General features: G+C 42.0%; 1 protein-coding gene across 1 annotated transcript in view; it reads right to left on the bottom strand.

Moving 5' to 3' along the window:
* Positions 1–23,241, bottom strand: part of RMND5A (required for meiotic nuclear division 5 homolog A) — a 61,694-nt gene that overhangs the window by 4,830 nt on the left and 33,623 nt on the right. Inside the window, exons 3-8 of the mRNA XM_043917825.1 lie at positions 22,504–22,638; positions 20,533–20,633; positions 7,022–7,188; positions 6,031–6,196; positions 3,155–3,257; positions 699–853 (exon numbers count right to left, since the gene is read on the bottom strand). Of these exons, the coding sequence (XP_043773760.1) occupies positions 699–853; positions 3,155–3,257; positions 6,031–6,196; positions 7,022–7,188; positions 20,533–20,633; positions 22,504–22,638 (827 nt within the window). The remainder of the gene's footprint in view (positions 1–698; positions 854–3,154; positions 3,258–6,030; positions 6,197–7,021; positions 7,189–20,532; positions 20,634–22,503; positions 22,639–23,241) is intronic.

The raw sequence follows: 23,241 nt of genomic DNA, 5'->3' as shown, positions 1-23,241 counted from the left end.
GCTTGCTTGTGCACGTCTATAACTGTGCTTTCCCTTAATAGAACAGCCATGCTTTGAACAGTTAAAAATAAACACCGTCCAAGCCAGACCCTAAATTGCAAGGCTCTTCTTCAGTGGCAATCAGTGAAAAGTATTTTGAAAACAAAACAAAGACAACTGTTCTGAAAACCGTTTCTGGGGTTTCAGAAGCATATTCAAGATTTTTTTTCCTCCAAGGTTTAGCTCGCACCTCAGAATGACTTTCAGATGTATTGGTGTCACAATCCACACACGTGCAGCAAAGCTGATGCCAGCTGCTGGGCCTACAGGGCACGCCGTGGGGGCATCAGAGACCAGAGCGGTCTGGACCAAGCTGCCACCCTCCCGCACTCAGCTGCTGAGAAGGGCACAAACAGCCTCAGGGCCTTTTCTTCAAAGAAAGACTCGCTGCAATGGGTCTGAAATGAACTCCAATGAGAAATTCTCTAGCTGCCTATGCTAGAAATACCATTTTGAGACTGTTTTTTAAAAATCTAATTAATAAATTCTTGAACAAATTTCTCAGTCTTTAGACTGAGAAAAGATCAGATACCTCCCACTAAATAAGTAAATTTACATATTTCTAAATTCTAGCTATGTTTATTTATCCTTATTATTTATTGTCCCAACAAGTTCCACATATATATATTACTAACATTTTAAAAAATCAAGACACTTACTTGCTACCATTAAACATTTTATTCAGGGCATCTCTTGATATAATATGACCACAGACCAATTTCATGGGTGGATTGTTATCTGTTGTTTGCTGACGAAGAATAGGACAGGCAAATATCGAATGATACCAGCACTTTTTACCAAGGTCCACTTCAATCTGTTTTTAAAAAGGTAAAGGACTCAAGTCATATTTCAGGAAACCATCCACATGCCAGTATACACTCTGCAGCAAAGAGCATTCATCAAACCTGCTCACACGAAGGTAACTGTTCACAGCGCTCTTGTAAACGAACTCAAAGATGGACAGCCTTAGGGACTCAAAGTATCATCTCATCATTCTAAAGCAATCTTCAACATTATTTTTAACACTACATAGCAAACCAAATTCTAATGCCTGAAAGCAAAGGTCAAAGGCAAGGCAATACTCTGGAGGTTAAACACTCTTAAAGACTCATCAAGATGTATGTAAAGGGTAAAGCCACCAAGGGACTCCCCTGGCGGTCCAGTGCTTAGAGCTCTTGCCTCCACTGCTGGGGCAGAGGTTCAATCCTTGGTCAGTGAACTAAGATCCCACATGCTGCATGGCATGGCCAAATAAACAAACTCACCAGAAATGCCGATGGTTTTAACACACTGATACAATTCAGTGTGCTAATTCATTAAAGGCAGACTAAATATTGTTTACTGCTGTGTGGGCTTTAGATATGGGTTTCCCGTGTTTTGTATGGAACTGTCCAGAGAAACCACCTGAAACAAGGGCTTCAAACTAAATTTCAGCTGGAGAATTCACACCCCACCATCTGCGCCCACAGCACTCTATCAGCTTGCTCTCTCTGCAGTGAACAAAACAAAAACTATGCAATCACCTTAGCATAGTGATTAGCATGTGACAAGAGGCTTCACAAACATTAGTTCTGTTTTCTTTTCTTCTAAATCTCAAATGGCTATCAACAGCAAAGTCTATATTGCCCAGATTCTTCCAAGAAAGTTGGCAGAGTGTAACAATGATCCAGAGATAAAATAATCAGATCATTCCCCTCCACCCCCAACTGCTTTATTCCCCTGACACACAGGCGCTGGGTGAATTCAGATTTCGGTGTGCTCTGTTCTAGGGTGCGAACGTCAGACACTGACGATACAACTGGGAAACTGCCAGGTTCTCAGCAAAGCGGGGGAAGGCTCGCATTCTTTTCACTTGTTTCAACAAGCAGCTGCCACGTGGGGTACTGCTTGTGTCCTGACCACACTCAGGGCTGGGCATGCACCTGCGCCTTTAATCAAAACTGATCTCTGAGAAGCTGGGGCAACCAACTGACAGTCATCAGCTGGAATTATAAGGGAACTGCAGATAAACCTGCACGCAGAGGTGGCAGGAGAAAAGCAAAAAGCTAAATACATATTTCTGGGCTTTGGGATCCATGACCAAGTCAGGCAGGAATGAGAATTCCTGTCAAAGATCCAGTGCCTACTGTCAGAGGCCTAGTGGAAAAACATAAGACACAAACACACACACACGATGACCTATGTTATGCTTCCATGTCATAACTCCTATGGCAACAAAACCTGACTACCTACTGTGTGTCCCATATTATTCTAAGCATTCCTCTGTTATCTCTATCTAGCCTTTAACAGCCCCATAAAGAGAAGGATGGTCCCCATTTCAGAGATGGACAAACTACCGCTCTGAGAAGAGAGAGGGCTGGCAAGTGACCAGGGTAGATGCTGACCTTCCAGACACCCTGAGGGTAGTGCAGGGTGGAGAACAGGAGTGAGGCACTCTGTGCTCCAGGAAAACTGGTGCAACAGGTTTTCAGATAGTTAAATATTTTCAGGAACTGATTTTATGAGCCCAATCCTTGCATCTCCTCATATCTATCTAAGGTGCTGTCTTCCAGGCTGCGGTCCTCATTCTGTCCTCAAAACTTAACTCACAACTCTCATACATTTTTTTTGAAGTCGACAGCACTGAGAACACCGCACATGCCTCAGTATATCCACCGTTCCCCCTTCTGACCTTTTCCTTCACTAGCTGTCGCTGCTGCTCTAAGTCAAAATGGTAAGAAAACTCCAATGCCTCCAAAACGTACCTATGGCTCAGATAGTAAAGAATCTGCCTGCAATGCAGGAGACTAGGGTTTGAACCCTGGGTGGGGAAGATCCCCCAGAGAAGGGAATGGCAACCCTCTCCAGTATTCTTGCATGAAGAATTCCACGGACAGAGGAGCTTGGCTGGCTACAGTCCATGGAGTCACAAAGAGTCAGACACGACTGAGTGGCTAACACTCCTACCTACCCTGCTTTTACTGTTTAATTATGTCTCGGTACAGATAAAAGAATCCCTGTCAAATGGCTACAATAAAGTTTCCTGATTAAAAGGCAAAATAAGCATTTAAAGTCCATCGCATCCACATTCTTCTCTTGACAGGAGAGGTAATAACCAATAGGAAACGGCACTCACAGGTAACTCATCTTTCTGGTTCCAAACGCCAGTGCACTGCCTCTGTTCGATCACAGCTTTGATGTTAATTAAAGCTGGCAGCGCCACGCAACCTGCTGAGAAACTGGAGGGCAGAAGAGGAAATGTTAAAGCCAGGCCAGGTGGCAGAAAGCTTGGTCCCGGGCAACAGCAATTCCTCCAGACTGCATGCTGTGTGCAGAGGGTCCCACTGGATTCTAGGTATGATAAAGCCATCTGTTTTCCTAAAGAAGTATGTGCACACATACATGTGTGCACATGTCCACACACGCACATTCTTTTTTTTCTTTCAAGTGTAGGAGAAGAGAGTAGATTTCTTTGTCAGGCAAAGGGGAAACAGCAGGCTAGTACCTCAGGAACTGTGCCCACCTCCCCACCCCCCACACACAGAATTCTTAGCATTAATGACACTCTGAAACGTTTCCTTGCACAGCCCCTTCCAGACCTGGATCACCCTGGAGAGCCAGGGCAGAAGTACACACTTTTCAGATCTGCAAGTGCTGGCGGTCAACTCTCTGCTGAGTCCCTCCTTCAAGACTGCCCTCACCTGAAGGAAGTGACCTGACCCGGGTCACATTCTAAGACAGCTCCACCTGATGATACAAAAATTGCCCCAACTGGGATGACTCCACCGGCCACCGCAGCTCCGGAGTGCCGCAGGGCTGGGCTGAGGCCTCTGGTGACGCTGCATCAGAGTCCCGCCGTCCTCTCTGCCTGATCCTGCTGCGCTCGCTCCCTGCAGGGGGTGATCCCAGTAAACCTCCTGCATGTCTGTCTCCCCCCATTTCTAGTCTGCGTCCCGGGGAACCTGACCCTGCGGCCCCACAGCACGTTAAAGTGGAGTGCAGTGTCTCCTACGTAGGACTCGGACCCCTGTGAACACAGGCTGCACCTGATTCATCTCTGTGTCCCCACACAATGCCTGGCACGGAGCAGGGATTCAAAACACTAGAGGAATCAAATGAATTGAAGAGCTGCAAGAGTCAGTTCTTGAAATAGGTTCTTAAACCTTTTGATCTCAGGACCCCTTTACAGGCTGAAACATTAAGGATCTCAAAGGGTGTTTGGTTCTGTGGGTTCCATCATTATTTATTGTATTAGAAAGTAAAACTGAGAAATGTTTAAAATTGAAATGTTTTAAAATGTTGAAAATAATATATTACATGTGATAGATAACATTCTCACAAAAAATAACTATTTTCCAAACCAAAAATAACCTTGTGAGAAGAGCAACACTGTTCTGTTTTCACATATCTTTCTAACCTCCAGTTTAACAGAAGACAACTGGATTCTTACACTCTCCTTTGCATTCAGCCTGTTGCAATGTATTCTTTCGGTTGAAGTGGAAAAAAAAAAATCCAGTCTCACACAGATATGTAACAGTTTGATTGCCTTTTCATATAATTGTGGATATTCATCTTTAATGCCTCACTAAAACGCCACAAAGGAGCAGTCTGTTAAAAAGGTTAGCTGCAAAGTGGAGTTTGAATCCTTGCTGTTATGTCCAGTATTTTTTGTACTCTTCTCTACTAAAACCCAATGGTCTTGAACTCTGAATGAATTCTTGACTCATGCATGATTTTGTAAGATCATACTACTCTTCTAAGAGCTAGCACACTTTATTGAAAAATTAAAATTATCACCACCAATTTCATCAGAAATGTCTTTAAGCACTGGGAAGCTGTCAAGCTCACAGTGGTGGGTTCAAGTTCCCCCAAATTTCTATTTTAGCTTAAAACCCTGAATTCCATCACTGTGGCAAAAGATACAACCAGTTGCTTTCCCTGACATGAGAGGCCCACTTCATTCATCTGAAGAGATGCCTGCCAAAAGCCTGAGTGTCTTTCAGTGGATTTTCAAGTAAAAACTGTGTTCTAGGAAAAAGCAACTAGTTCTTTAGCTCATAATTCAAACATCATACAGACACTTTTTCTTGAGACATCATCATATTATCTCATGACCTAGCATGAGCTGAAGAGCTTTATTTGAACTTCCTATTCAGGCACACAAATAAAGTGAATGATTTTTAACGTTTTGTCAAGAACATTCTTAAGTAAAACTAAAATATCTGCAAGTGTGCAGTGGTGAGGAATACAGCAAGTCTCTGTGGGGTTTGGGACCACTGCCCGCATCTGTGCTAGGTTGGAGGAGTTATTAACCCAGCTTGTGAACACAGTGGGAAAGGCTCTCGGAGACCTAAAGGATCACAGACCACACTCTGCTAGCTGCTCCCCTAAAACCGTCGCCAAGTGTGATGATCTCCTGAAACACCAACTACAGTCTTCTTCAGAAAGACGAACATTCTCTCAGCTTTGAACATCAAGAACTAGACCGCAAATCAGGCGGAACTGATCGATGCGATGAACGTTTCAAAAACAGGATACGTATATACAATGGAATATTACTCAGCTGTTAAAAAGCACAAAATTGTGCTACCTGCAGAGACAAGGATGGAGCTAGAGACTGTCACACAGAGGGAAGTAAATCAGAAAAACAAATATTGTATATATAATATATATGTATTATATATAATTTTATATATTATATTATATAATTTATAATATATTGAATATAAATTATATATAATATATACTATGTATATAATGTATATATGTGGAATCCAGAAAAATGGTAGAGATGAGCTTGTCTGCAAAGTAGAAATAAGAGTCACAGGTGTAGAGACCAAACTTATGGATACCAAGGGGGGAAGGGGGGGGATGGGATGGACTGGGAAATTAGGATCAACATATATATGCTACTATGCAAAAACAGTTAACAAACGAGAACCAACTATAGAGCACAGGGAACCCTCAAAAATCAACAACAACAACAACAACTAGACAGGGCAGTGTCCATACCTGACACTGAGCGGGGACTCCACGGAGAGCCCCAGGAGGGCACAGGCATCCCGGGTGAAGATGTCACAGATGTCAGCCCACTGGTTTGCGTCAAGCAGGTGAACATACGGTGAGTTCTCAATCCCTTGTCTCAGGTACACGAGGCTCCCCATCAAGACCTGAATGTCTAAACAGAAGCAGCAGCGATCTGGAGGTGTGAATACTCACACTTGAAACAGAGTTTGCAAGTCATACAATGAAAAAGGCAAGAATTTCCCCAGTGGACATGGCATAAAATAACTTATTAACAATGTTTTTTAAAATTCTGGTCCTTAAGCTTGCTGTCTTTTAAAGAAACAGCATAGAGAAAAACAAGAAAAGGAAAGCACTAAATACTGAATGTATAATTATTTTATTCTCACACACAGCACAGTGTGACTGCCATCACCCAGAAGAGTAACCACTGGGTCGTAAATGGGGCCATTACCATCTTTGGCTGTAAAACTAGCCGGTCCCCTACACTGATCCCTGGGGTTCAGCGCGGGCACCCCGGGACGCCTTCAGACATCTGGCTGTGGTGACAACAGCTGCACAGGGGGCGGCGGGGGGAGCGGTGGAGCAAGGACATACTTTGTCTCCTCTTAGTTTACCACAGAATCCTCCAAAATGTAAAGTTTCTTTCTGGCTTTTCAATTAAGAGACTTTGTTTTTAAGCCTTGCTGCACCGGCTTGTAGAATCTTCGTTTCCCGACTAGGACTGAACCTGGGGCCCTTGGCAGTGAGAGCACAGAGTCCTAACCACTGGACCTTCAGGGAATTCCCTCAATCAAGAGGCTTTAATATTTTACTTCTGTTCTAGAGCCAGTCAACAGCTTTTTGAATTAAGTGATTATCATCTACAATTGTTTCCGTTTCTTAGCAAATACATGTTACATCTAGTTAAGACAAACAAATCCCAGTGGCAGCTTTAGCCCTGTTTCAACCATTAAAACCTCTCAGATGCTAGACTCACCTTTTTGATGATTTAGGGCAAACGGCTGAAAATTTTTAGCATACTGCAATGCCTCTCGCTGATTTGTAGTTCCACCCATTAACAAGCTAATAAAATAGAGTCTGTGTAGCTTAAATTCCAAGGAGCTGTTTTGGGCTATGAGCATTTCTCGGTTTGATACTGCCCATCTAAAGAAAAAGCAAAAAAATATTTAACAGTAATAAAAAGCACAGGCATGTATGTTAAAAGTGGTTTGAAACCTAACAACAAAAATGGGTTTAGTCTGCCACCTTGTGGAAGTTGGTGGTAACACCAACCCTTAGGACCAGAGACTTTGTAAAGAAAAGAAACAAACTATATACCAAAAGATGCTCTGCAGCCAGTGAAAGAAAGAAAAACATTAAATTAGATGACAATTACTATTTAATAATGTTTTACATCAATACAAGATACGATTTTGACATATTTGGAACTGTATAAGGCCACACGTTAAAGCCGATGTCACTCATGAGATTCACTACTGGCTGTCTAGATCCACTACTCTCCCTGTTAAACTGTTATATTTATAAATGTATCAGAAGATTCTGAAGGAGAATCATCTATGTTTAAATTTTCAATGAAAAGGAAATCCAAAAAAGAGGGGATATGTGTATACATATAGTTGATTCACTTGGCTGAACAGCAGAAATTAACACAACACTGCAAAGCAACTATCCTCCAATAAAAATTTAAAGGAAGCTTTCGCTGCTGCAAGATTTTGTACTACTTGCTTTTAGATTAAAAATGGTAAATATAGGTATTTTCCCTCAAAGTGCTTTTGATCTAATCAGGCAGATAAAGCTACATAAATATCATGTAGTGTGTCACAATGCCAAAAAGGCTGTACCAGCAGTGTGAGAGAACAATATGCAGTTCTGAATGATCCAAAGTACAGTGACATCAGCTCTGTAGTACAAAAAGTTGGAATAACTATCTTGAGCCGGGACTACCAGTTAAAGGTGAGCACTAAAGCAGAAAAGTCTATCAGCCAGCTGTTAAAATCAAATCTGCAAGCAAGTGGTAAGAAGCACTGCTTTATTTCTCTAAACCTAATAACATATAGAAGATGTCAGTATCACATTCTTCTCTAATCTGATCTTCAGTTAGACAAATATTCCCCATTTAACCCAATTCACTAACAACCCTCAGAAGCTAAACTGAGTTACTCTACTATTGAGTTGGCCAATATGTTTGTTCGGGTTTTACCATTAAGATGGTAAGGAAAACTCAAATGGACTTATGGGTCAATCCAATAGGAGTGTAAAATGTTTGCAGTTACGTGTAATGAATTGGCTGACTGGCATCAGACTTCCCAGACGGCACTTTCACGGATCCTGCGTGGGTGCTTGCTGCACGGTCACGTCCAACTTTCTGCAACCTACTGGACTGTAGCCCTCCAGACCCCTCTGTCCATGGGATTTCCCAGGTAAGAATACTGGAGTGAGTAGCCATTCCCATCTCCAGGGCATCTTTGCCACCCAGGGATGGAACCCAGGTCTCCTGCATTGCAAGCAGATTCTTTATGTCTGAGCCACGAGGGAAGCCCTCACTGGATCCTATCCTTCCCCAAAGGGCTGCAAATCCATATATCAATATTGTAATCAATCCGTTGATGCAGCCGCATCTTAGAGTCTAATCAAGAAGCTCCTCTGATCTCAAAATCAAAATAATTTTTAAAAATACTAATCACTTGGATCTTGGAAATATTTACTTAAATCTAAGTAAGCCTTGCATCCTTAACTGGCACTAAGGTCAATGCAGTCCAGTTGTAACACCAAGGCAGATTCTTAACCACCAGACCACCAGGGAAGTCCCCAGAATGGCAAAGTTTTTTGGGTTTTTGTTTGTTTGTTTTTACAGTCTTCAATCCAAAGCAGAAGTAAATGCTCCATCATTTAAACCACAAGCAGCTTTCTGTTCCTAGTGCAATTTACATTAAAAGGTGTTGAAGCAACAACTTGGTTTTTACATTCATAGGACTTTTCTTTTTTTAAGAAAATATTTATTTATTTGGCTGTATCGGGTCTTAGTTGCAGCATGCGGGATCTTTAGTTGCTGGATGTGGGATCAAGTGCCCTGACCAGGGACTGAACCCAGGCCCCCTGCACTGGAAGCATGGAATCTTAGCCACTGCACCACCAGGGAAGTCCCCACAGGACTTTTCAATATGTCTCATACCACAGCTTCACGTAAGTCTAGCTCTCATCCCAGCTTCCCCTTGCTGTCATCATTTTCAAATCACCCTCAATGCCTTCAATTTCACCTCTAGTAATTCATCTCTGTTGACAGCCTATCTTTCAATGATCCCTTTCTGTAACATGTCCCGTGGGCTTATTACCAGGAGGTGAGGAGACAACAGAGCCACACCCTTGCTGTCTGAGGGTGAACGGAGTAACAGCTATGCTGTGAGCAAGCACCATGAGACTGAAGGGCAGTGATGTGACCGGCTGTGACCACGCTGCACATCTGTTATCTGTGTTGTGATCCACGACTGAAAAGCTGGCAGAGAAGTCTGTATTTTATGTACCTACTCACAATATACCATGGTGACTGAAATCTGAACTGTGTTGCTGGGGAATTGGTGTTATCTCACTAAGCTGTGGTGAAATTTGGGCATCCTGGGAATTGTGCAGCGAGAACTGCCCATAGGTTTGGTAGAGAAAAGAAATAGGAGAGAAAAAAAAAAGGATTTCAGAGGCAGGGGGTTACTTTATAAAGACAAAGATGGCCTGGAGTGGTACAATGAAGAAAGAAGTTTGAGGAACTGGGTCTATCATCACTGAGGTCTCTGCCCCATCCATTCTTCTTTCTGAGAGGAGGGGAAGCTGGAAAACCCAGAGGGGAGGTTATGCAACATAGGGAAGGAGAAGAACACAGTGGCAGGCCAATAGGGTGAGCTGGAGGCATTTGTGATGTGGTGTGAAGAATTAAAGGAGGAAATTAAGAGGGCTGCTGAGAACAGAATGGAGGCAGAGAGAAGTGCATGCCAAGAAAAACATGCAAACATATTCAGACAATCTGATGCAGCAACTTGCATCACCATCAACAGCGATGCGTTTAGGTGAAGCAAAGCTGGTTTGGAGAGAACGCTTGTTCCTTCCATGAAATGAGAAGCCATGGCCCTTCTCCCAGTGTAGGGGGCAGTTGTATTTTTACAAAAGTACAATGGAATAAACTGAGTACCTGAGAACAGAACTGAAAAATTCAAGGCCCAGGCTCAATTACCACATTTTCTATAAGTTTCCTAATAATCTCTTCACCCACTGAAATCTAGATGATTTTTTTTCTGAACCTCTCTCAGCTCTTGACACAATCCACTTGTGACGATGGTCTCTTAAGGTGGCGTTCTGCCTTGCTCAGCTCGGCACCCCACCTACTTTGAAGGGGCACAAGATAGAGCAGGTCAGTAGAGCCAAATGTCATTGTTGTTAGTCGCTAAGTCATGTCCGACTCTTTGCGACCCATGGACTATATAGCCTGCCAGGCTCCTCTGTCCGTGGGATTTCCCAGGCAAGACTACTGGAGAGGGTTGCCATTTCCTTCTCCAAACATGCATGGATGTAAATGCTGGCTCTGTGGTGTGAATCGTGGTGATCTGTTACTTAAAGCACTCACATCCATTTCCTTACTATAAAATGGGGACAACTCACAGGGTTATGAGCATTAAATGAGGAGGCAAGTTAAAGCAGTGAGCCCAGAGACAGGCACAAATTGACAATAATAAGCTAATTAAGATGTGTTTACTGAATAGATATGCATACTACTCTCTAAAGTCATTAATCAGTTCAGTCACTCAGTCATGTCCGACTCTTTGCGACCCCATGAATCGCAGCTCACCAGGCCTCCCTGTCCATTACCAACTCCTGGAGATTACTCAAACTCATGTCCATCAAGTTGCTGATGCCATCAAGCCATCTCATCCTCTGTTGTCCCCTTCTCCTCCTGCCCCCAATCCCTCCCAGCATCAGGGTCTTTTCCAATGAGTCAACTCTTCACATGAGGTGGCCAAAGTATTGGAGTTCCAGCTTCAGCATCAGTCCTTCCAATCAACACCCAAGACTGATCTCCTTTAGGATGGACTGGTTGGATCTCCTTGCAGTCCAAGGGACTCTCAAGAGTCTTCTCCAACACCACAGTTCAAAAGCATCAATTTTTCGGCACTCAGCTTTCTTCACAGTCCAACATCCATACATGACCCCTGGAAAAACCATAGCCTTGACTAGATGGACCTTTGTTGGCAAAGTAATGTCTCTGCTTTTTAATATGCTGTCTAGGTTGGTCATAACTTTCCTTCCAAGGAGTAGTCATCTTTTAATTTCATGGCTGCAATCACCATATGCAGTGATTTTGGAGCCCAAAAAAACAAAGTTAGCCACTGCTTCCACTGTTTCCCCAATCTATTTCCCATGAAGTGATGGGACCAGATGCCATGATCTTAGTTTTCTGAATGTTGAGCTTTAAAGCCAACTTTTTCACTCTCCTCTTTCACTTTCATCAAGAGTCATTAATAAGAAAGTGACAATCTAAAAGTTACTTGGGCACTTCCATATAATACTCAATGTTACTTTGGTTTTTCTAGGAACAACTCTCTGGGAATCAGCATGTACCACCTAACTCCCTTCAAAAATTTTTGAAGTTTTCTTCACTAGAAGTTCACACTGAATATGTGGGTGTTTGATTCAGTGAGCAGGAGTAAGGGGTAGAAGACAGTCACCACATTAATTAACCTGAAAACCATCAAATCCAAAAATAATGAAGCACATGAAACAACAAAAACACAAAACTACATTCAGCACCAAAAACTACTTGTCTACACAGCACCAGAAGACACACGACAGAAAGACAAAAAAACCAGTTAATAAAGGAATGGGGTGCTGTATTCTGGTTCATGGCACTTCGGGCAGAAGACTTCTGATCTTTCATTTTTTTAAAACACTACTATTGCTGCTAAGTCGCTTCAGTCATGTCCGACTCTGTGCGACCCCATAGACGGCAGCCCACCAGGCTCCGCCATCCCTGGGATTCTCCAGGTAAGAACACTGGAGTGGGTTGCCATTTCCTTCTCCTTTCAAAACACTAACACCCACTAAAGGCAGAGGAACCAGAGATCAAATTGCCAACATCCGCTGGATCACTGAAAAAGCAAGAGAGTTCCAGAAAAACATCTATTTCTGCTTTAGTTACTATGTGAAAGCCTTTGACTGTGTGGATCACAATAAACTGTGGAAAATTCTGAAAGAGATGGGAATACCAGACCACCTGACCTGCCTCTTGAGAAACCTGTATGCAGGTCAGGAAGCAACAGTGAGAACTGGACATGGAACAACAGACTGGTTCCAAATAGGAAAAGGAGTACGTCAAGGCTGTATATTGTCACCCTGCTTATTTAACTTATACGCAGAGTACATCATGAGAAACGCTGGGCTGGAAGAAGCACAAGCTGGAATCAAGATTGCCGGGAGAAATATCAATAAACTCAGACATGCAGATGACACCACCCTTATGGCAGAAAGTGAAGAAGAACTAAAGAGCCTCTTGATGGACGTGAAAGAGGAGAGTGAAAAAGTTGGCTTAAAGCTCAACATTCAGAAAACTAAGATCATGGCATCTGGTCCCATCATTTCATGCCAAATAGATGGGGAAACAGTGGAAACAGTGAGAGACTTTATTTTTCTGGGCTCCAAAATCACTGCAGATGGTGATTGCAGCCATGAAATTAAAAGACGCTGACTCCTTGGAAGGAAAGTTATGACCAACCTAGACAGCATATTAAAAAGCAGAGACATTAATTACTTTGTCAACAAAGGTCCGTCTAGTCAAGGCTATGGTTTTTCCAGGGGTCATGTATGGATGTGAGAGCTGGACTATAAAGAAAGCTGAGCACCAAAGAATTGATGCTTTTGAACTGTGGTGTTGGAGAAGACTCTTGAGAGTCCCATGGACAGCAAGGAGATCCAACCAGTCCATCCTAAAGGAGATCAGTCCTGGGTGTTCATTGGAAGGACTAATGTTGAAGCTGGAACTCCAATATTTTGGCCACTTGATGCAAAGAGCTGACTCATTGGAAAAGACCCTTATGCTGGGAAAGATTGAGGGTAGGAGGAGAAGGGGATGACAAGAGGATGAGATGGTTGGATGGCATCACCGACTCAATGGACATGGGTTTGGGTGGACTCTGAGAGTTGGTGATGGACAGGGAGGCCTGGCGTGCTGCGGTTCATGGGGTTAAAGAGAGTCAGACAGAAATGAGCAACTGAACTGAACTGAACACCCACCACACTATAACCAGCTTCCCTGGTGGCTCAGATGGTAAAGAATCTGCGTGCAATGCAGGAGACTGGGGTTTGATCCCTGGGTCAGGAAGACGCCCGGGAGAAGGGAATGGCTACCCACTCCAGTATTCTTTCCTGGAGAATTCTATGACAGAGGAGCTGGCAGGCCACAGTTCATGGAGTTGCAAACAGTCAGACACGACTGAGCGACTAACATTAACAAACACACACATGCACGCACACTATAACCAGCAAGCTAAATGTAACTGTTCAGGTAAATTATTAGCTTTACTGTAGTTTGAAAAAAAAAAAAATTTGCTCCCAAATCTCCCAGGGTTCACCACAACAGCACCTCCAGCTGTGGAACCATTCCGGGTTTAGAGAAACACTGCAAACCAGACAAAATGACACCCAGTTAAGGTCACCTATGTCACAGTTCTGTTCACTGTAGTGCTAATAAACAGACCTACTGGGCCTCTTCCATAAAAAGACTGCAAAACACCACCACTTACTTAGGTGATGAAGTCAGAGGCAACCCACATCCACGCAATTATCACACAGAAACGGGAAGTACTCATTATCTTCACTGTCAGGCCTCCAAAGGGACTTGGCCCATTGTTCGTTTCATGTTTAGCATTTCCTTATTAATCCAAAAATAATTAAAACAAGATTCCACCTTCAAGAGAGCTGTTCCTTCCCAGGATTAACTGACAGCTCTGGTCTGTTTACCCTTCTCCTCCCACCATCCTGCCGGCCTGGGTAGGTTTCTATTTCTGCTTGGTGTTGTTCTGTTGCTAAGTCGTGTGCGACTCTTTGCGACTCCATGGACTGCAGCACGCCAGGCTTCCTTGTCCTTCACTATCTCCCTGAGTTTGCTCAAACTCATGTCCACTGAGCCAGTGATGCCATCCAACTACCTCATCCTCCTGCCCTCAATCTTTCCCAGCATCAGTCTTTTCCAATGAAAAATGCCTCTTGCCAGTTCCTACGGCACATTCCATTACGATCTTTCAGAGCATTTTTTTTTCCCTTTTGAGCTTTTTGTTTTGTTTTGGGGTACAGCTGATTAACAATGCTGTGACAGTTTCGGGTGAACAGTGAAGGGACTCAGCCATACATACACATGTACCCATTCCCCCCCAAATCTCCTCCCACCCGGGCTGCCACGTAACACTGAGCAGAGTTCCACGTGCTGAACAACAGGTCCTTGTTGGTTATCCATTCTAAACAAAGCAGTGCGTCACGTCCATCCCAAACTCCCTGACTATCCCTCCCCTCCGGCAACCATAAGTTCACTGTCTAAGTCTCACAGCATTTCTTAAAAGGCTCACAAATATCTCGTTTTTCTATCTATCTTGGGGCTATCTTCCTGGGGGTAAAAGCGGAAGGGAAATGAGTGGCAGGCGTTTACTCCAAGGGGGAGACTTGGCCAATGTTACTGGTGACCAAATCAAGGGCTTAAAACATTCAGAGATTGGTGACAACCAAAGTTCAGCCCAAAACAGTGAGGAACCCTATCATTTTGCTCTGAGGTTACTGGCAAATGGTAACTCCTCAGGTATGAGTTGAATCCATCGCTGGGACTACTAACATTTCACTCATCTCAGAGCTAGTGTGAATCTCTGTCCTTCTTACATGCTATTTAAGAAACCACACAAAGGGCAATGATTCACATTTGAACCTCTATAAACCACCACATTCACACTTAACTTTTACATGAGGGTCTTAGTCACGCAGAGTGTGGTGGGCATGTTATGTGTGGCCAGCCTGTTGGACAGTACAGTTCTGCAGACTGTTGATTTTTTAATAAAGTACTTAAATAGGACATTGTCTTATTTAATGCTAATTTCCCACCACAAAACCAAGTGTTTGATAAGCCTAAATTAATAACACATCAGCATTTTATAAGAACAAATTCCAGAGTCTCCAATAGCTCCCCTCCTGGCCCAGTTCAGCTCCTTATTCTTTTAAACACTTCCTCTCAGGGATGATTTATTTCAATTTTCCTTTCTTTTAAAAAGAAGATTCTCAGTCTTTCTGCAGTCATGGTTTGCCCACTGGTTTCCAATAATCCTCAAGTCCTTGGTGACGATGGATCCAGATAAGAGATGGCCATGTCTCTTCCTCCTCCTGAGAAGCACTGACTGTCCTTGCAACGTCATGCAAACTTTGGCCAGACAACAGAAAATGATGTCCTCACACCAGATTTTTTTTTTTCCCTTTTGGCCTTTATATTCCATTGACCTTTCTTCTCTCCTGTCTTCTTTCCACTGGGCACCTCTTTCCATTTTCAATTGGTTTTTTTTTTTAACAGAGTTGCTCTTTCTTCACTGGATTCAGTGCATGGACACAGTGAGTTAAAACTGTATCCCATCCCTCAACTTACCTCTTCAGCCCATTCAGAATTAAAAAGAGCCAGCACTCAGACGATATAGAATCCACCTGCAATGCAGGAGACCCGGGTTCGATCTCTGGGTTGGGAAGATCCCCTGGAGAAGGGAATGGCTACCTACTCTAGCATCCCCTTCCTGAGAACTCCCATGGACAGAGGAGTCTGGCAGGCTGCAGTCCATGAGGTTGGAAAGAGTCGGACGTGATTGAGCAACTAAGCATGCACACACCACTCAACAAAACCAAAAACGAAGAAAACAAATCTGTGGTTCTATGTGGCTATTAAAAGTACCTGAGTCAGCAAGACTGCCACCTGCAGGAAGACAAAACTAATAACAAAAACAACAGCTTAATTACTGTTGCTCTCTTTTCTAGTAGTAGTCAAGGCTCCATGACCAGACATCTTGTTGGCTTTTCTAAAACTTTTCTAAAACCTCCATTTTCTAAAACTTTTCTCAGCTTATAAATAGTGTTTTAGTCACTGATACCACAATTTCTCTAATTCCAGCAAGTAATTTCTTCACTTCAGAAGCACTGTTCACACACACCGCCAAGAAACCACAATGGCAAGCTCACCTCACACCCCTCTGTGGTTTTTACTTCTAGCTTCACCTAGTTGGTAGGCTTAGAAATGGAGTCCTCTCATATTTCAAAGCTTGCCTGTACTGTTCATGGCCTGTTCAATCTAAAACTCTGCAGTAGTCTAGACTAAATACTCTTTCTTCTGTGAAAAAATTCTAGAACATCTCTCTGTATTATAATCATTCAATTAGTTTGTTTCCTTATGGCATTCCCTGACGCTTTGCAAACAGAACTTCAAATTCCTCTAAACAAGTGCTATGAGGCCCCTGGGCCTGCTTTGGGTGTTCGAAGAAAAAGAAAATGGGTTTCCAAGTACGCAAGGTTGAAAGTCAAATTCTAGACCATGGCAAACCCACCAAGGCAATATTACTTTCTGAAACATCTTTAGGAAGGCAACCATCTGGCTTCCCCTCAAGATAGCACTTTCAAAATGTCAACAACTGGTACATGTCTACCAGGACAGTTTCTATTTTTCTAATTTTCTCCATCTCATCATATTAAGTTACTGTTATTCTCCCATGAACACTAGTTATTTTTGACTTTGCTTCTATCTGCCACATGAAGGAGGAAGTCATGTTTCTTCAAAGTTCTTCTTCAAATTATTCCATCATTTATTGAATGCCTACAATGAAATAAGCACTCTGCGAGGTGCCAGGAGGAACTCAAAAAATAGGGTGATCTGAGTGAGGAGAAAAATCTGCACACAAACTCAGAAATACAGGGGCAGGAACAAAAGAGTACACAGGATCCTGACTGTATATATAATTAGCTGTTCTTCTGTCGCTTCTCTCAGCCCTAACATCTTTCTTTACCACCTTCTTTCCACTGTCTTTTACTGGTTGCAATTAATAGCTAACAACGCTCACCAGACTTCCTTCTCATCTAGTCCTTCCATCCAGTCAACTCCAGACATATTAATCTTTCTGGTTGGCCTCTGCCTCAACTGCCGAGGCTGCCTGGAGGAACTGCTGCAGTCTTTCACCTTCTTCTTCCTCTCCTGGGTGGTTCCACAATGCTTCCAGGTACAAAGAAAAGATGCCACACATGAAATATGGAAGATTCTCTCCAGTGTTTCTGAACCAGAATCCTGGAAACTCATGTCCCACATTTTTAAATTTTTCATTCAAGCTGAGTACGTGGGTGCTTGCCCACATGGGTGCTATGTGCTCAGTGGCTCAGCTGTGTCTGACTCTTTGCAGTCCTATGGACTGTAACCCAACAGGCTCCTCTGTCCATGGGATTTTTCAGGCAAGAATACTGGAGTGGGTTGCCATTTCCTCCTCCAGGGCATCTTCCTGACCCATGGATCGAACCTGCGTCTCATGAGTCTCCTGCTTTGGCAGGCTGATTCTTTACCACTGAGCCACCTGGGAAGTCCAAACCTTGCCCATAAAAGATGCTGAGTAAATATTTGCATCCAACAATAACTGGCAAGAATTGGAAAAGTTTGAGTTTCTGTAACGGATATTTGTATTAAACTAACACTTTCCAAACTTACGGGTCTCCCGCATTTGGAGGAGGATTCTTTACCATCTGAGCCACCAAAGAAACCCCTACAGTTCCACAGATCTTCAATTTTGTGAGTTTTATTTAGCAGGTGTTATTGGGGGTGAAAGGAGAGAAGGATTCTTTGGTTAAATATGCACAGGAAACACGGATTTCACAGAGTTAAATGAGTTTCTTTATCATAGAACTGCAGATGGCCCATCTAGTATGCTAAAGTGAATCTGTTAAAGGACAGTAGTAGAGACTATCACATGAAGCTTTCCTTAATTAACCTTCTGACTCCATATCCTTTTTTCCCATGGAGCATCTTTCAGGCTCAATTCCTCCTCTGTAAACTGAGTACTTACTTATAGGGTTATTATGAGGACTGAATAAGTTAATACATACAAAACGCTTAGAACAACGGGAGGCATATATTAATAATAAGCACTCCAAGAGAGATAACTGTAATTAACACTATATCCCACATGCAGATATTTAACATGGCACTATTCCCAGAAAAATGTAACAAGAAAATTTTTACTGTACAGTTGGCCTTCAGCATCCACTGCTGCAGAACCTCAAATACAAAGGGCCAAAGATAACAAGCCATTTTACATAAAGGACTTGAGCATCTGTGAGTTTTGGTATCCATAGCGGTTTCTGGAACCAATGTCTCATGGATACTAAGAGACGACTGCAGAGAAATTTCCACTGTTACTGCCAGGCAGATGGAATAAGTCCTTCTTTTGCCTGAGAGGCACTGCTTAAGGCTACAAATAACAAAAGACATTTACAGAAATAACTTATATAAATATAGTTATCAGTAAGAAACTTGAGATCTTACAGAAAAAGTACACAGTTAAAAGGGTCTTATGAATTTTCTGCAGTCTAAAAGGAAAAAACCTTGAGTAGTTTGAGGGCTAAGGCAGTCCAAATACTTAGTATAGTCTCTGATACATAGTAATAAGCACTCAATAAAAGTCTGATGAAAAATCTGAGAAATTAATGGATAAATGAATACTACCTCAATTAACAACTTACGTATCATTTCTAAATCACTATAAAACAACTGAGAAACCCATCACATTTTTATATTTAGGCTCCCTCACTCTCCTTTATAGAGTTTAATCATTTAGATGGAATATGAAAGTAGAGACAAGAGTGACTGCCATATTTTAAGAGGGTGTTTGAGGCATTTGATTAAATTTCCTCTTATAAGGGTGTATCACAATAAAAACTGCTAAAAAATCAATTATAAAAATAAACTATACAAGTGATATGCATAGTACACAGTGGTGTTGGGTGACATTTATATCTTTAAAGAATTAAAATAAATGAGCTACCTGATATTTATAATTTATACAGAAATTTGTAATTTATAAATTTACATAGGATACTATCTCTGTCAGGGCTTCCCTATAGCTCAGTTGGTAAAGAATCCGCCTACAATGCAGGAGACCTCAATTCGATTCCTAGGTCGGGAAGATCTGCTGGAGAAGGAATCCACTACTCACTCCAGTCTTCTTGGGCTTTCCTTGTGGCTCAGTTGGCAAAGAATCCGCCTGCAATGTGGAAGACCTGGGTTTGATCCCTGGGTTGGGAAGATCCCTTGGAGAAGGGAAAGGCTACCCACTCCAGTATTCTGGCCTGGAGAATTTCATGAACTGTTTAGTCCATAGAGTTGCAAAGAGTCAGACACAACTGAGCAACTTTTACTTCTTACTATCTCTGCCTGTTCATCTAGTCTGGTTTTAGAACTTTCAGAATTTCCTAAGAACCGAGAAATGATGAGAAACAGAAAAAAACTAAGCTATAAAGATTCAAACGGGTTACAGAAGGATAAAAGGTGTATTTTATAAAACTCATCAAGGATCTTCCCAACTGTATTTCCCCCTGATAATAATGCTCTCACATATTTCCAGTTTTAAAATACTGCAATTCTAAGGCTGTGCCCTCACAACAATATCACTGCTTCTATTACCCAGATTCTTTCTTTTACTTTGTAACTTTTCTTCCTTTCCTTTCTTCCTTTTTAAAACAAATAAGTGATTATCATCACATTAAAAAATTCCAGGACAGGGGTCACAAACCATGGCCACAGGCCAAACAGGACTTGCTGTCTATTTCATATGCCACATGGCCAAGGTGGGTTTTGTTGTTTGGTTTTTTTTTTTTTTTTAAGTTTTTAAAAGGTTATAAAATGAAATAAAAAAAACATCCAACAGAGACCATACGTGGCTTGCAAAGCCTAAAATATTTATATGGCTCTTTATGAAAAACTTTCCTTGACCCTGTTCTAGGATAATACTTAACAGAGCTAACCCAGTAATTTCATAGAATTCACATCAATGACAAGTTCACAGTGAACTATTTTATGATGGTAATTAGAGTAAAACTCTGCAACGTTTGTTCTCTTCATGTACACCAAACCCCACACATTATGGAAGTTCAAATATCAAATTCAGATCCCCTGAACAACAGTCCTTCAGTTATAAAACTAGTCTGGCTACAGGAAACCCTCTTCTCTCATGGGAATTCAGACCAACTGATAAGTGAAATGAGTGTTAACCATTTTCTCAAATTGCATATCCCCCAAATTCACTCGACTAAAAGAAATAAAATAATTCTCCCTTGATTACTCTGAAGTCTACCCCACATGTGATTAAGAAGAAAGATCTCAAAATCTTCAATGTGTTTTCTAATTCCTTTCTTACAGAGTTCTCGCAAAGGATTCAAAGGAAAACAAACTCAGTAACTCACTCCAGAGCAGGTCTCAGAACTCGGACTTTTAACGCTTCTAATATTCGATTTAACTCCACAAATGGTTCTTTCTGGCTTGGGTCTACAGAAAGACCAGACTCCTGAAAAAAATCAAAAGAATTTTTGTTAGCAAAAGTCAGAGTAAAGAGATACCGTAAAAGCATATTCTACATTATAAAATGTGAGATAAATCATTAAAGATAGTTTCTTTTTAACATATACTTCTCTGGCAGAGACTGAGGACTAAGCCCCAGTATCCCTCTTCCTCCTTTCCTGTGATAGTAAACCCCATATTTTAGCTGGGCACGTAAGCATATGGAATAAAGCTGGGCTTTGCAAAATCTAAGTTCTGGCCAATGAAACACAAGCACATGTCTTTGCCCCTTCCTGGAAAACAAAGAAGCTAAGCTGGGGTTCTGGCTACCCTGGACCATGAGAACAGGGGTCACCTTAGAAACAGCAGAGCTAAAAGGAGCTGAGATCCCTAAGAGTTTCATGGTGTGTGGCTACCATATATGTCATGGGTGGCTTACTATCTCTTATTTTTGTGTAAGAGAAATAAACTTCATTTTTGTTTAAGCCATTGGTATTTTGGGTCTCTGATACTTGTAAACAAACAATCTTAAATGACACAATTTATTTTAGGAAATTTATATGGACACAGAATCTTGTAATGTACAGAGGAAGACTTGAGTTACTACTTACCTAAATTGTTTAAAATAGCAAAGTCTTAAGATTAGAGGTCTGGTTTACAGACTAGCTTTAAATTATTTAAACCATATGGTCCTTCACTCTTCTAAATGGAAAATACAACAGCACAAAGTGTAAGCCACAGAACAGAGTTTGAAGACACGTGAACTGGAACTGAATCCAAGTTCCTCCACTAAGAACCTGTATGGCCTTGGGCAGGTTATTTCTCTAGACCTCAGATTCCTCATCTGTAGAATGGGGAAAATAATTTCTTCTTCACACGGTTGCAGTAAGGAGTAAAGGCAGGGCTTGGCTGGTGGTAAATACTTAATACATATTATGCTGATATTATGACTACGTGGTATTGGTAAACTGTTCTAAGTTCATGTCTAATAGGAATAAAAGACAAAAGCTGCTCACTTAAAGTAAATTTTAGCTTGAAATTCATTTGATAAAGTTCTTTAAATTGGGCCAGATTAGAAGAGCAAATATAATCCTCTTTGTCCTCCAGAAGAAGTATACTTCTCTGGTATACTAACTTTCCTATCAAAGAGATGTTTTATGGCACTAGTGGTAAAAAAAAACAAAACAAAACCCACCAACCAATGCAGGAGACGTTAAGAGAAAAGGGTTCAATTCCCTGGGTCGGGAAAATCCTCTGGAGGAAGAAATGATAACCCACTCCAGTATTCTTGGAGAATCCCATGGACAGAGGAGCCTGGTGGGCTACAGTCCACAGGGTTGGAAAGAGTCAGACGTGACTAAAATGACTGAGCATACACAGTACTATATTTAAGAGGTAACAAGTAGGAACCTACTGTATACCACAAGGAACTCTATTTGGTGCTCTGTAATGAGCTGTACGGAAATGGAGTCTGGAAAAGAGTGGATATACATACGGCTGACTTATTTTGCTGAACAGCAGAAACTAATGCAACACTGTAAATCAACGGTACAATAATAAAAAAAAAAAGATTTAAAAAATTACGTAAAATGCACTGGCTCCCTCCCAAAAAACAAAAGAGGAGCTGTTTGGAAAAGCAGCATCACTTCTGACCCTTGACTGATGACCTGGGACCAACATTCTGGGGCAAGAATAAGGAAATAATTTGAATAGCAAGTTCTAGGACTATAATTTTTAACCAAGTTTAAAAAAAAAAAAAAGGAGAGAGACTTCCTTGTAAACTGAGGTCAGCACTGGTGATTAAAATGTAACAATCTACCTACAGCTAGAAGACTTAAAAACTGCAAGAATCTCCCTTGTTTTCATTTCATCCTCACCTGGCAGAGCTCCTCAGCAACATCTAGCATTCCTTGTCTGAAGAAGTGCTCCACCATCACCTCATTGAGTAGCCTCTGGCTGTCTGCCTGCCAGCAGCCGTCTATCCCCACACTGCTGATGTCGGAATCGAAATTCTGAAAGACAAGACAGCGAGTCATGAATTGACCAGGATGCATCACTTGATACGTTCTCACCCCGCCTACCTTAACAGAAACCACCACCTTTATTTAACTCTGCGACACCTCCAATAAGTCCCCAATTCCAATCTGTCTGCAGCCTATGACAGGAAGCAGTCTTTCCACTGTTCTTTTCTGAAACCCCCACTCTATTTCATTATTGCTGCAAGGGTAAATGTTTTCACTTTTTGAGGGTATTCTGGAAAAATAAACTTTATAATGATTCTGTAAATAAACTGATTTCTAGGCATTATATGACAGCAGTATTTTCACAGGTGTGCAGTGATAATTGTAAAAGCATGTTCAATGCAGCATTGTCTAATAGGAAAAAAAGAAGAGCCATTATATCCAACATAGGATTATTCAATAATCCTTGGCCCATCCCAACAACTGCAGTGCCGGGGGTGGGGGTGGGGGGGCGGTTGGGGAAAAGAGACTGGACAGATGGCTCAGAGAGCAGGCTCTGGAGCCAGTCCACCAGGGTCTGGATCCTGGTTCCATCTAACTAGCTGTGTGATCTTGGCTAAATCACTCAAGGTATTTGAGCCTCAGCTTAAGGAG

The sequence above is a fragment of the Cervus elaphus genome, chromosome 11, assembly GCF_910594005.1.
Source record: "Cervus elaphus chromosome 11, mCerEla1.1, whole genome shotgun sequence".
Taxonomy (NCBI): Eukaryota; Metazoa; Chordata; class Mammalia; order Artiodactyla; family Cervidae; genus Cervus; species Cervus elaphus.
Note: the sequence above shows the minus strand (reverse complement) of the source record. Positions and strands in the feature narration are given on the sequence as shown.